The sequence below is a fragment of the Salvelinus alpinus genome, chromosome 4 (genome assembly GCF_045679555.1).
Source record: "Salvelinus alpinus chromosome 4, SLU_Salpinus.1, whole genome shotgun sequence".
Lineage (NCBI taxonomy): Eukaryota > Metazoa > Chordata > Actinopteri > Salmoniformes > Salmonidae > Salvelinus > Salvelinus alpinus.
Window position 1 is genome coordinate 74432214 of NC_092089.1, and position 13514 is coordinate 74445727.

Consider the following 13514-nt stretch of genomic DNA (forward strand, 5'->3'; position numbering starts at 1 on the left):
GACTCCAGTCACCCAAGCTATAGACTGTTCTCTGTGCTTCCCGACAGCAAACGGTACCAGTGCATTAAATCTGACACCAACAGGCTCTTGAACAGCTTTTGTCCCCAAGCCATAAGACCACTAAATAGCTAACAAAATGGCTACACAGACAGAGTTGACACTTGTATTTTATTTTTGCACTCTCCCTATGCACACTCACAGGGAACTACACACTCATGCACACTGTCACTCCAACATACACACTAACACTTAATTCATAATTTGCTCACACAAACATAATATGCACAAGCAGAACCAGTCAAAAGTTTGGACACACCTACTCATGCAAGGGTTTTTCTATTGTAGAATAACAGTGAAGACATCAAAACTATACAATCACACATATGGAATCATGTAGTAACCAAAAAAGTGTTTGAAGAATCTAAAATATATTTCAGATTCTTCAAAGTAGCCACCCCTTTGCCATGCTGATAGCTTTACACACTCTTGGCATTCTCTCAACCAGCTTCACCTGGAATGCTTTTCCAACAGTCCTGAAGAAGTTCCCACATAAGCCAAGCAATTGTTCGATGCTTTTCCTTCACTCCGCATTCCAACACCTCCCAAACCATCCCAAATTTGGTTGAGGCCAGGTCATCTGATGCAGCACTCCATCACTCTCCTTCTTGGTCAGATAGCCCTTACACAGCCTGGGAGGTGTGTTTGGGGTAATTGTCCTGTTGAAAAACAAATCATAGTTCCACTAAGCACAAACCAGATGGGATGGCGTATCGCTCCAGAATGCTGTGGTAGCCATGTTGGTTAAGTGTGCCTCGAATTCTAAATAAATCAGTGTCACCAGCAAAGAACGTGCGGCACCATCACACCTCCTCCATGCTACACGGTGGGAACCACACATATTGAGATGATCCGTTCACCTACTCTGCGTCTCACAAAGACACGGCGGATGGGACCAAAAATCGCACATTTGGACTCTTCAGACCAAAGGACAGATTTCCACCGGTCTAATGTCCATTGCTTGTGTTTCTTGGCCCAAGCAAGTCTCTTCTTATTATTTGTGTCCTTCAGTAGTGGTTTCTTTGCAGCAATTCAACCATGAAGGCCCGATTCACACAGTCTCCTCTGAACAGTTGATGTTGAGATGTGTCTGTCACTTGAACTCTGAAGCATTTATTTGGCCTGCAATTTCTGAGGCTCTAATGAACTTATCCTCTGCAGCAGAGGTAACTGGGTCTTCCTTTCCTGTGGCGGTCCTCATTAGAGCCAGTTTCATCATAGCGCTTGATGGTTTTTCAAAGTTCTTGAAATGTTCAGCATTGGCTGACCTTCATGTCTTAAAGTAATAATGGACTGTAGTTTCTCTTTGCTTATTTGAGCTGTTCTTGCCATAATATGGACTTGGTCCTTTTACCAAATAGGGCTATCTTCCGTATACCACCCCTACCTTGTCACAACACAAATGATTGGCTCAAACGCATTAAAGAAATTCCACAAAATAACAAGGCACACCTATTAATTGAAATGCATTCCAGGGGACTACAACATGAAGCTGGTTGAGAGAATGCCAAGAGTGTGCAAAGCTTTTATCAAAGCAAAGGGTGGCTACAATGAAGAATCTCAAATTGTCACGTGTGCTCCCTCTCCAGTCTCTAGCTCACCAGGCTGCTCGTTATGGCGCACACCTGTCACAATCGTTATACACACCTGCGTCTCATCAGACTCACCTGGACGCCATCACTTCCATGATTATCTGAAGGCCTACCTTCAAACTCAGTGCCTCTTTGCTTGACATCATGGGAAAACAAAGAGAAATCAGCCAAGACCTCAGAAAAAAATTAGACATATCTGGTTCATCCTGGGAGAAATGTCCAAACGCCTGAAGGCGTCACTAGACACCCTGGTTCGAATCCAGGCTGTATCACAAGCGGCTGTGATTGGGAGTCCCATAGGGCGGCGCACAATTGGCCCAACGTCGTCCGGGTTTGGCCGGTAAAGGCGGTCATTGTAAATAAGAATTTGTTCTTCACTGACTTGCCTAGTTCCACGGGACGGTTGAGCAAACATAGGCTAATGCGATTAGCATGAGTTTGTAATTAACAAGAACATTTCCCAGGACATAGACATATCTGATATTGGCAGAAAGATTAACAAGAATTTAAGCTAACTGCACTGTCCAATTTACAGTAGCTATTACAGTGAAATAATACCATGCTATTGTTTGAGGAGAGTCCACGATTTTGGACATGAAAAGTTATTAATAACCAAATGAGGCACATTTGGGCAGTCTTGATACAACATTTTGAACAGAAATGCAATAGTTCATTACGTCAGTCTAAAACTTTGCACATACACTGCTGCCATCTAGTGGCCAAAGTCCAATTTGCACCTGGGCTGGAATAATACATTATGGCCTTTCTCTTGCATTTCAAAGATGGTACAAAAAAAAATAATGCTTGTTTTTTTTCTTTGTATTATCATTTACCAGATCTATTGTGTTATATTCTCCTACACTCCTTTCACATTTCCATAAAAACAATGTTTCCTTTCAAATGGTACCCAAGAATATGCATATCCTTGCTTCAGGGCCTGAGCTACAGGCAGTTAGATTTGGGTATTTCATTTTAGGCACAAATTGAAAAAAAGGGGCGGAACCTTAATAGGTTGTCAGTGTGCCTTCTTGTGCAAGGCTGATGTCTATCTCTGACCCATATCTCCACGCATCATCTCTGGTATGCCCTTATCCCTCTTGCACTGTATCAGTGCTGCTGCTGCACTGAAACACACAAATATGTATGTGCACAACATGCATACACCCCCCCACACACACACCACAGCTGTGATTCTTCTTCCTTCAAAGTCAAATCCATATACAGCATATCCCATATTCCATGACATTAATAAATAATTCCCACCCGTGATAAATTATGTGCTTTTCAGGCAAACAATGATCGATACTGAATAGTATGCGCTCGGGGGAACTATCAGCATTCCACCGTTCGTTCATGGTAGAAAATGACCTTATAAATTAGCCATGGGACTCCTTCTATATTTATAAACAGTCCATCGATCAAACCCAGATAATGCTGTCACACCTTCTGACTCTTCTCTACCCCTCCCACTTCCTCCCTCCTTCTCCTACCGCTGCGAGACTCAAACAACCATTGTCTGCACGGCTTACCAGGTCTATGGACGCTATACAATATTTCTCACTTTGTTTTCTTTCATCCCCTCTCTCCCTTCTTCTCAGTATTTATTTTCCTCACGTTTCCTGTCCTCTAACCACCACTGTCTGCCTGCCTGGGCTCCCGAGTGGCACAGAGGTCTAAGGCACTGCATCTCAGAGCAAGAGGCATCACTACAGTCCCTGGTTCGAATTCAGGCTGTATCACATCCAGCTTTGATTGGGAGTCCCATAGGGCGGCGCACAATTGGCCCAGAGTCGTCTGGGTTTGGGTGGGGTAGGCCGTCATTGTAAATAAGAATTTGATCCTAACTAACTTGGCTAGTTAAAAAAAGGTTACACATTCCCAACGATCGGGTCCTCAGTGCTATAGTGATTCTACACCAGCTCCCGCCCCCTCTCATTCTCTCTTCACCTCCTCACTAGAATCTTTCTTTATTGTCTCATTCATACAGGCTTTTCAACGTTAGCTTGAATTAGCTCAGAGTATCCGCTGGGGTGGGGTGATGCTAAGGTGACGTGCAAAACAGCTCTAGGCTAGCCGTCAGCTACTGTCAATCACTCACTCATACAGGACACTCATTCAAGTATCTGGTTATATTATAGGGGATGTCTGTTTTTAGACGAGCTTCATGGAAAAAGTTGTGATCAAAGGTCAGAAAGTCTGACTTTACTCATACAACTTTACATTGTGGCCAAAATAAGCTGAGAAAGACAGTGATCGTATCAATGACAGAGAGTGAGTAGGAAGAAACACATGTGAAGCAAAGGAGAGAAAGAGACAGCTGTGACAAAATATGTTTGTGTGCCCGTGTTGGCCCACGTGTGTGTGTATCTGTGAGTGTTGCAGTGTAACAGTACACCGGCCATACCCAAGCCTGCTGGCTGTGTTGGTGTTTGGCTGTGATTGTGGCTGAGGTCCAGCACGCAGGAGTCAGTCTCCATGTCCTTCAGTCAGGACAGCCACACTGTCTGTCCCCTCTACTGTCCCCTGCAGCCACAAACAACAAACTGCCAGCAAACACACTGCACTATGACTGCTATATGCCACCCCCCCCACACACACACTATCAAATGACCCTTGGCAGGCAGTATAATGCCATACACCCACCAATGCAGCAGGTTAGCTGGCTATAACACCATATAACAAGAGCTAAATGCTAACTTCACCACCAACACAGCAGGCTAGCTGGCTATAAGCACCATATAACAAGAGCTAAATGCTAACTTCACCACCAACACAGCAGGTTAGCCAGCTATAACACCATATAACAAGAGCTACATGCTAACTTCACCACCAACACAGCAGGCTAGCTGGCTATAAGCACCATATAACAAGAGCTAAATGCTAACTTCACCAACACAGCAGGTTAGCTGGCTATAACACCATATAACAAGAGCTAAATGCTAACTTCACCACCAACACAGCAGGCTAGCTGGCTATAAGACCATATAACAAGAGCCATACAAACAAGGCAGATGAATAGGATGTATAAACAATGAACCCATATAAATAGGCCAAGCCATACGTACCCATAAGAATATGACTACCTGGTCAGGCATAAGCCATATGGATACATCTAGACAGTGTCCTCCAAGGAGTTGTTTTATGAGTCAAATCAAAACCCATATACAAGCCATACATAATCCTTAAGCCATATAAGAATTCCAAGCCATACAATTAATACATTTTAATTTGATATTTTGTTGTCACATACACTGGATAGGTGCAGTGAAATGTGTTGTTCTACAGGGTCAGCCATAGTAGTACGGCGCCGCTGGAGCACATTAACCGTTAAGTGCCTTAGCCGTATAAACAACCCATTTGAATATGATACTATGTGACCTCACCTTCGTGGCCCATCTTGACGGTGTCCTCATTGGAGTTGTTGTTGTAGATGAGCACGGCGGAGGCGTTGAAGGCCGAGGCCTTGAGGATCTTCTCCTTGAAGGTGCAGTTGCCGCGCTGCAGCAGAGCCACCCAGTGCCCCGTCCGGGGAGGCACCACGAAGCGAGTGTGGGGGTCGCAGCCCTGGCGGTCCACAACTGGAGAGGGGGAGGGGTGAAGGGTTAGGAACCATACCAGGCTGTATAAAATGGTGAGTGGTGTCAGTTTATTTGAAGGGATGCTGATAAACTATTTATAACTCATGAATATGTAATTGAGTAATCAAATAAAGTAATTGTAAATCAAAAGTCATAGCATGGAACTACTGTGGGGGTTTCACCCCTGCACAGATGCAGCATAGAGTGAGTGGATTAGAACCCCCCCACACACACCTCAGTCTCCGTGAGTTGCTTAACCTCTGCCAGCGTATAAAGTAGTTAAAAATGCACACAGCTGCCTATGGACAGCAGTCACTAGCTCACATTTAGTGCTAATTAAAAAAACACAGTTTAATGCCCTTTAACAAATCCACAACCAGGAAATCCAGTGGCTTATCCAGTGGAAATCCAGTGGTCACTATAGCAAAACAAATCACAACATCAACGCTAAGTACTGCACGGAGTGACTGCAGAGAAGACATAAAAGAAAAAAGGGTTACACATTAAGCAGAAAGCATGAGCCGTTTACAAAAAGTGGGAAACTCTTCAGTAGTTACCAGTCACTCAGGTCAATGTTGTGTAGGGTTGCACATTTTGGGGAATATTCAGGAGGTGGAAAATTTCCGTGGGAATATATGGGAATTAACGGAAATATATGCAAATTAATATTAATACCATTTAAAATGTAGATGTTTTTTGCATTGGATATATTTACCATTTTATATGGAGACAGAAACATAAACCTTTTATCTTATCATAAGTAGACAATTGCAAATGACTAAATCCTTCCAATAGAAAACTATTTAATTATGAATTGAACTTTAAATGAGTTGACTCTTCACATGGGATGATTTCACTGAACAATAAAAGAAAGGGAATATTGAATGATCCATCGCATCTCCCCAAAACTTTTTCAACATACATCTGTAAAATGATAGTCTAGAAACTAATGCTTTGGTTGTCTTCCTCTCATGCTTCAATGTCTTCTCCCTGGACCTTCTCAATGTCCACCTCTTGAACATCAGACTCTGAGGCCTCATCTTCACTGTCAAGTTCCAACCTTGCTGAGGATGGATCGTTGTCAGGATCAAAAAGCCTCAAATTTGCCCGGTTGGCCACCAATTTTTCAACTCTTGTATTGGTCAACCTGATGTGTGCTTTGGTGTGTGTGTGTGTTCCCAAACAAGGACTAGTTGCGCTCTGAGGCGGCTGATGTTGGTGGGATTTGGAGGATGATGGAGGCAACAGGGAAAGAGCCTCAGATCCACAAAGTCCCTTCCACCAGGTGGCTGATGAGATATGTTGGCACGACTGCCATATTGCATCTCCATCCCAAAGCCCTTGCATGGAAGTGTACTTCGCCAGACTGCCAAGAGCCTTGCCCTCATTCAGGCCAAGTTGGCGAGACACGGGAGTGATGACACCATAGGCCTTGTTGATCTCTGCGCCAGACAGGATGCTCTTGTCAGCATACTTGGGGTCCAACATGTACGCTGTGGCTTGTATGAGCTTCAGGCAGAAGTCTTCACGCTTTTTGATGCATTTCAAAACTGCAGTTTCCTCTGCTTGGAGCAACAGTGAAGTGGGCAGGGCAGTACAGATTTCATTCTCTTACATCTGCAAGCAGAGTCTGAACATCAGACAGGATGGCAGTCTCTCCCTCAATCCGTGCAATGGCTACTGCTATAGGTTTCAGGAGTTTCAGGCTGCTTACTACTCTCTCCCAAAATACATCATCCAGGAGGATCCTCTTGATGGGGCTGTCCATATCATCAGACTGTGATATGGCCATTTTTTGGAGAGAGTCCTTCTCCTCCAGCAGACTGTCAAACATGATGACAACACCACCCCAACGAGTGTTGCTGGGCAGCTTCAATGTGGTGCTCTTATTCTTCTCACTTTGCTTGGTGAGGTAGATTGCTGCTAAAACTTGATGACCCTTCACCTACCTAACCATTTCCTTGGCTCTCTTGTAGAGTGTATCCATTGTTTTCAGTGCCATGATGTCCTTGAGGAGCAGATTCAATGCATGAGCAGCACAGCCAGTGTGTATTATGTGAGGGTAGGACTCCTCCACTTTAGACCAAGCAGCCTTCATGTTCACAGCATTGTCTGTCATCAGTGCAAATACCTTCTGTGGTCAAAGGTCATTGATGACTGCCTTCAGCTCATCTGCAATGTAGAGACCGGTGTGTCTATTGTCCCTTGTGTCTGTGCTCCTCAATACTGGTTGAGGGGTGGAGATTACGTAGTTAATTATTCCTTGCCCACGAACATTCGACCACCCATCAGAGATGATTGTAATACAGTCTTCTTTCTCTATGATTTGCTTGACCTTCACTTGAACTCTGTTGAACTCTGCATCCAGCAAATGAGTAGATAAAGCATGTCTGGTTGGAGGGGTATATGCTGGGCGAAGAACATTCAGAAATCTCTTCCAGTACGCATTGATGGTGAGCATCAGAGGTGAACCAGTTGCATACGCAGCTCGAGCAAGACATTCATCAGCATCTCTGACTACGTTCCTCCATTGAGTCAAAAAAAGGAGGACCATGAGCTGTTGCTATCGATAAGGTGTCTGATTCCGAATTTTCATCTCGAATAGAAGTAGAGGGACTTTTGTCAGAGGTTTCTTGTTGTGAGCACTGAGGGAACTTTATGCACTTGGCCAGATGATTCTGCATCTTTGTTGCATTCTTCACATATGATTTGGCACAGCATTTGCAAATGTACACAGCTTTTCCTTCTACATTAGCAGCAGTGAAATGTCTCCACACATCAGATGGTGCCCGTGGCATTTTCCTGTAAGGATAAGAAAAAAAAAAAAAGAAAAGAAAAAAAATACAATTCCATGTAGAGATAAATAGTTAAGCAGTTAGATTAAACAACTCCTTTGTAAGATGAATGTTTTAAAATGAAACGTGTGGAAACAGGTGAATTAACACTCTGTTTTGTATTTATCATGGATCCCCATTAGCTGCTGCCAAAGCAGCAGCTACTCTTCCTGGGGTCCAGCTAAATTAAGGCAGTTTATTCAATTTTAAAAACATTACAATACATTCACAGATTTCACAATACACTGTGTGCCCTCAGGCCCCTACTCCAACACTTCCACATATCTACAGTACTAAATCCATGTGTATGTATAGTGCGTATGTTATCGTGTGTGTATGCGTGTGTCTGTGCCAATGTTTGTGTTGCTTCACAGTCCCCGCTGTTCCACAAGGTGCTTTTTTAATCTGTTTTTTAAATCTAATTTTACTGCTTGTGTCAGTTACTTGATCTGGAATAGAGTTCCATGTAGTCATGGCTCTATTCTAGACTTGGGGACTGTGAAGAGACCTCTTGTGGCATGTCGTTGGGTATGCATGGGCGTGCCAGTAGTGTCCGACCTGTGTGCCAGTAGTTTAGTCAGACAGCTCGGTGCATTCAAGCACCTCTCATAAATAAAAGTAGTGATAAAGTCAATCTCACCTCCACTTTCAGCCAGGAGAGATTGACATACATATTATTAATATTAGCTCTCTGTGTACATCCAAGGGCCAGCCATGCTGTCCTGTTCTGAGCTAATTGCAATTTTCCAAAGTCCTTCTTTGTAGCACCTGACCACACGACTGAACAGTAGTCCAGGTGCGACAAAACAACACTATCAACAAGGCAGGCCCTAGTTAAGGCAGAGCATCACTTTATTATTAACAGACTTCTCCCCATCTTAGCTACTACTGCATCAATATGTTTTGACCATGACAGTTTACAATCCAGGGCTAACTTAGTCGTGGCCAAAAGTTTTGAGAATTACACAAATATTAATTTTCACAAAGTCTGCTGCCTCAGTTTGTATGATGGCAATTTGCATATACTCCAGAATGTTATGAAGAGTGATCAGATTAATTGCAAAGTCCCTCTTTGCCATGCAAATGAACTGAATCCCCCAAAAACATTTCCACTGCATTTCAGCCCTGCCACAAAAGGACCAGCTGACATCATGTCAATGATTCTCTCGTTAACACTAACACCTGTGTTGACGAGGACAAGGCTGGAGATTACTCTGTCATGCTGATTGAGTTCGAATAACAGACTGGAAGCTTCAAAAGAAGAGTGGTGCTTGGAATCATTGTTCTTCCTCTGTCAAGCATGGTTACCTGCAAGGAAACGCATGCCGTCATCATTGCTTTGCACAAAAAGGGCTTCACAGGCAATGATATTGCTGCCAGTAAGATTGCCCCTAAATCAAACATTTATTGGATCATCAAGAACTTCAAGGAGAGCGGTTCAATTGTTGTGAAGAAAGCTTCAGGGCACCCAAGAAAGTCCAGCAAGCACCAGGACCATCTCCTAAAGTTGATTCAGCTGTGGGATCGGGGCACCACCAGTACAGAGCTTGCTCAGGAATGGCAGCAGGCAGGTGTGAGTGCATCTGCACGCACAGTGATGCAAAGACTTTTGGAGAATGGCCTGGTGTCAAGAAGGGCAGCAAAGAAGCCACTTCTCTCGAGGAAAAACATCAGGGACAGACTGATATTCTGCAAAAGGTACAGGGATTGGACTGCTGAGGACTGGGGTAAAGTAATTTTCTCTGATGAATCCCCTTTCTGATTGTTTGGGGCATCCGGAAAAAAGCTTGTACGGAGAAGACAAGGTGAGCGCTACCATCAGTCCGGTGTCATACCAACAGTAAAGCATCCTGAGACCATTCATGTGTGGGGTTGCTTCTCAGCCAAGGGAGTGGGCTCACTCACAATTTTGCCTAAGAACACAGCCATGAATAAAGAATGGTACCAACACATCCTCCGAGAGCAACTTCTCCCAACCATCTAGGAACAGTTTGGCGATGAACAATGCCTTTTCCTGCATGATGGAGCACCTTGTCATAAGGTGAAAGTGATAACTAAGTGGCTCAGGGAAGAAAACATTGATATTTTGGGTCCATGGCCAGGAAACTCCCCAGACCTTAATCCCATTGAGAACTTGTGGTCAATCCTCAAGAGGCGGGTGGACAAACAAAAACCCACAAATTCTGACACACTCCAAGCATTGATTATGCAAGAATGGGCTGCCATCAGTCAGGATGTGGCCCAGAAGTTAATTGACAGCATGCCAGGGCGGTTTGCAGAGGTCTTGAAAAAGAAGGGTCAACACTGCAAATATTGACTCTTTGCATCAACTTCATGTAATTGTCAATAAAAGCCTTTGACACTTATGAAATGCTTGTAATTATACTTCAGTATTCCATAGTAACATCTGACAAAAATATCTAAAGATAATGAAGCAGCAAACTTTGTGGAAATTAATATTTGTTTCATTCTTAAAACTTTTGGCCACGACTGTATTCATTGACACCCACTCTGAAACTAACTGCAACTCTTTGTTGAGTGTTGCAGTCATTTCAGTCGCTGTAGTAGCTGTCGTGTATAGTGTTGAGTCATCCGCATACATAGACACTCTGGCTTTACTCAAAACCAGTGGCATGTCTTTAGTAAAATTGAAAAAAGCAAGGGGCCTAAACAGCTACCCTGGGGAATTCCTGATTCTAACTGGACTATATTTGAGGCTTCCATTAAAGAACACCCTCTGTGTTCTGTTAGACAAGTAACTATTTATCTACATTATAGCAGGGGGTGTAAAGCCATAACACATACGTTTTTCCAGCAGCAGACTATGATCGATAATGTCAAAAGCTGCACTGAAGTCTAACAAGACAGCCCCCACAATCATTTTATCATCAATTTCTCTCAGCCAACCATCAGTAATTTGTGTAAGTGCTGTGCTTGTTGAGTGTCCTTTCCTATAAGCATGCTGAAATTCTGTTGTCAATTTGTTTACTGTGAAATACCATTGTATCTAGTCAAACATAATTTTTTCCAGAAGTTTACAAAGGGTTGGTAACAGGCTGATTGCTCGGCTATTTGAGCCAGTAAAGGGGGCTTTAGTATTCTTGGGTAGCAGAATAACTTTCATCTTCTCTCCAGGCCTGAGGGCACACACTCTCCAGTAGGCTTACATTGAAGATGTGGCAAATAGGAGTGGCATTATCATCTCCTATTATCCTCAGTAATTGTCCATCCAGATTGTCAGACCCCAGTGGCTTGTCATTGTTGATAGACAATTTTTTCACCTCTTTACGGAATTCAAAAGTACAATTCTTATCTTTCATTATTTGGTCCGATATAATTGGATGTGTAGTGTCAGCGTTTGTTGCTGGCATGTCATCCCTAAGTTTAATTACTTTTTCATTGGCAAGATAAGCAAAGAAGTTTGCAATTTCAGTGGGCTTTGTGATGAATGAGCCATCTGATTCAATGAATGAAGGAGCAGAGTTGGCTTTTTTACCCAAATGTTTTATTTAAGGTGCCCCAAGGCTCAAGGAAGCTAAAACCCACATAAACTAATTAGCAGAAATTGTTAACAAGTTAGAAATTATTTAAATACACTTTGCTGTAAGATACTATTGACTCTTAACTTCCCATGGAAAATTTCAGAAAATAATCGAAATTTACCGGAAAGTTCCTGACCCTTTGCAACCCTAATGTTGTGTATTAGCCATGCCCTGCTAAACCAGTGGACTGCAAAGCTTTTCATTACGGCAGGAAACCCATAACAACATATGTTATGTGCATCTAAAATTGCACCCTTTTCCTTATATAATTCACTACTTTTGACAGTGCATTCAGAAAGTATTCACACCCCTTGACTTTTTCCACATTTTGTTGTGTTACAGCCTGAATGTAACATTTATTAAATTGAGATTTTTGTCACTGGCCTACACACAATACCACATAATGTCAAAGTTGAATTGTGTTTTATTTGTATTTTTACAAATTAATTAAAAATGTAAAGCTCAAATGTAGGATTCAACATATTTGTTATGTCAAGCCTAAATAAGTTCAGTAGTAAAAATTTGCTTAAGCCACATAAGTTGCATGGACTCACTGTGTGTAATAACAGTGTTAACATGATTTTTTAATGACTACCTCATCTCTGTACCCCACACATGTAATAATCTGTAAGGTTTTAGTCGAGCATTGAATTTCAAACACAGATTCAACCACAAAGACCAGGGAGGTTTTCCAATGCCTCACAAAGACGGGCACCTATTGGTAGATGGATAACATTTTTTAAAGCAGACATTGAATATCCCTTTGAGCATGGTGAAGTTATTAATTACACTTTGGATGGTGTATCAATACAACCAGTCACCACAAAGAATACAGGCACCCTTCTTAACTCAGTACCGGAGAGGAAGGAAACCGCTCAGGGATTTAATGGCTGTGATAGGATAAAACTGAGGCTGGATCAACAACATTGAAGTTACTCCACAATACTAACCTTACTGACAGAGTGAAAAGAAGGATGTACAGAATGGAAATATTCCAAAACATGCATTCTGTTTGCCACAAGGCACTAAAGTAATACTGCACAAATGCAGCAAAGCAATTAACTTTTTGTCCAGAATACAATGTGTAATGTTTGAGGCAAATCCAATACAACACTTTATTGAGTACCAATCTCCATATTTTCAAGCATAGTGGTGGCTGCATCATGGTATGGGTATGCTTGTAATCTTTAAGGACTGGGGTCTTTTTCAGGATAAAAAGAAATGGAGCTAAGCACATGCAAAAATCCTAGAGGAAAACCTGATTCAGTCTGCTTTCTGCCAGACACAGAGATGAGTTTACCATTCAGCAGGACAATAACCTAAAACACAAAGCCATATCTGCACTTGAGTTGCTTTCCAAGAAGACCAAGAATGTTCCTGAGTGGCCAAGTTACAGCTTTGACAAAATCGTCTGTACTTCAAAATCTATGGCAAGACCTGAAAATGGTTGTCTAGCAATGACAATTAATTTCAGAGCTTTTTGAAAAGAATAATAGGTAAATGTTACACAATCCAGGTGGGGATAGCTATTAGAGACGTACCCAGCCAAGGAAATACCACCGGCCAAACCTTCTCCTAACCCGGACGACGCTGGGCTAAATGTGTGCCGCTCCATGGGGCTCCCGGTCACGGCTGGCTGTGACACAGCCAGGAATCAAACCTAAACCACACCGAAACTAATTTCACACATAACAGCAAATGAAACGGTGAGGAGAGAACATTGTTGGAAAAGGGCTCGTAAACTAAGCAATAAAGTATCAGTATGATGGGGAAGAAAGGGGGAGATTGGGTGAGATAATGAGCGAGTGGAAGCGAACTATGCATAATTATATAATCACCAATTGTGAATGAAGAACAGTGTCCCATTCTATCGTATTGATCTATTCTAATTATAATCTAAAACATTTAAAA

General features: G+C 42.6%; 1 protein-coding gene across 4 annotated transcripts in view; it reads right to left on the reverse strand.

Annotated features, from left to right (window-relative positions):
• The window catches only part of LOC139574431 (E3 ubiquitin-protein ligase RNF130-like), an 86212-nt gene that overhangs the window by 53366 nt on the left and 19332 nt on the right, over positions 1–13514 (reverse strand). For all 4 annotated transcript variants that reach the window (XM_071398996.1, XM_071398993.1, XM_071398994.1 and 1 more), the window contains exon 3: positions 5033–5227. In XM_071398996.1, the coding sequence (XP_071255097.1) occupies positions 5033–5227 (195 nt within the window). The remainder of the gene's footprint in view (positions 1–5032; positions 5228–13514) is intronic.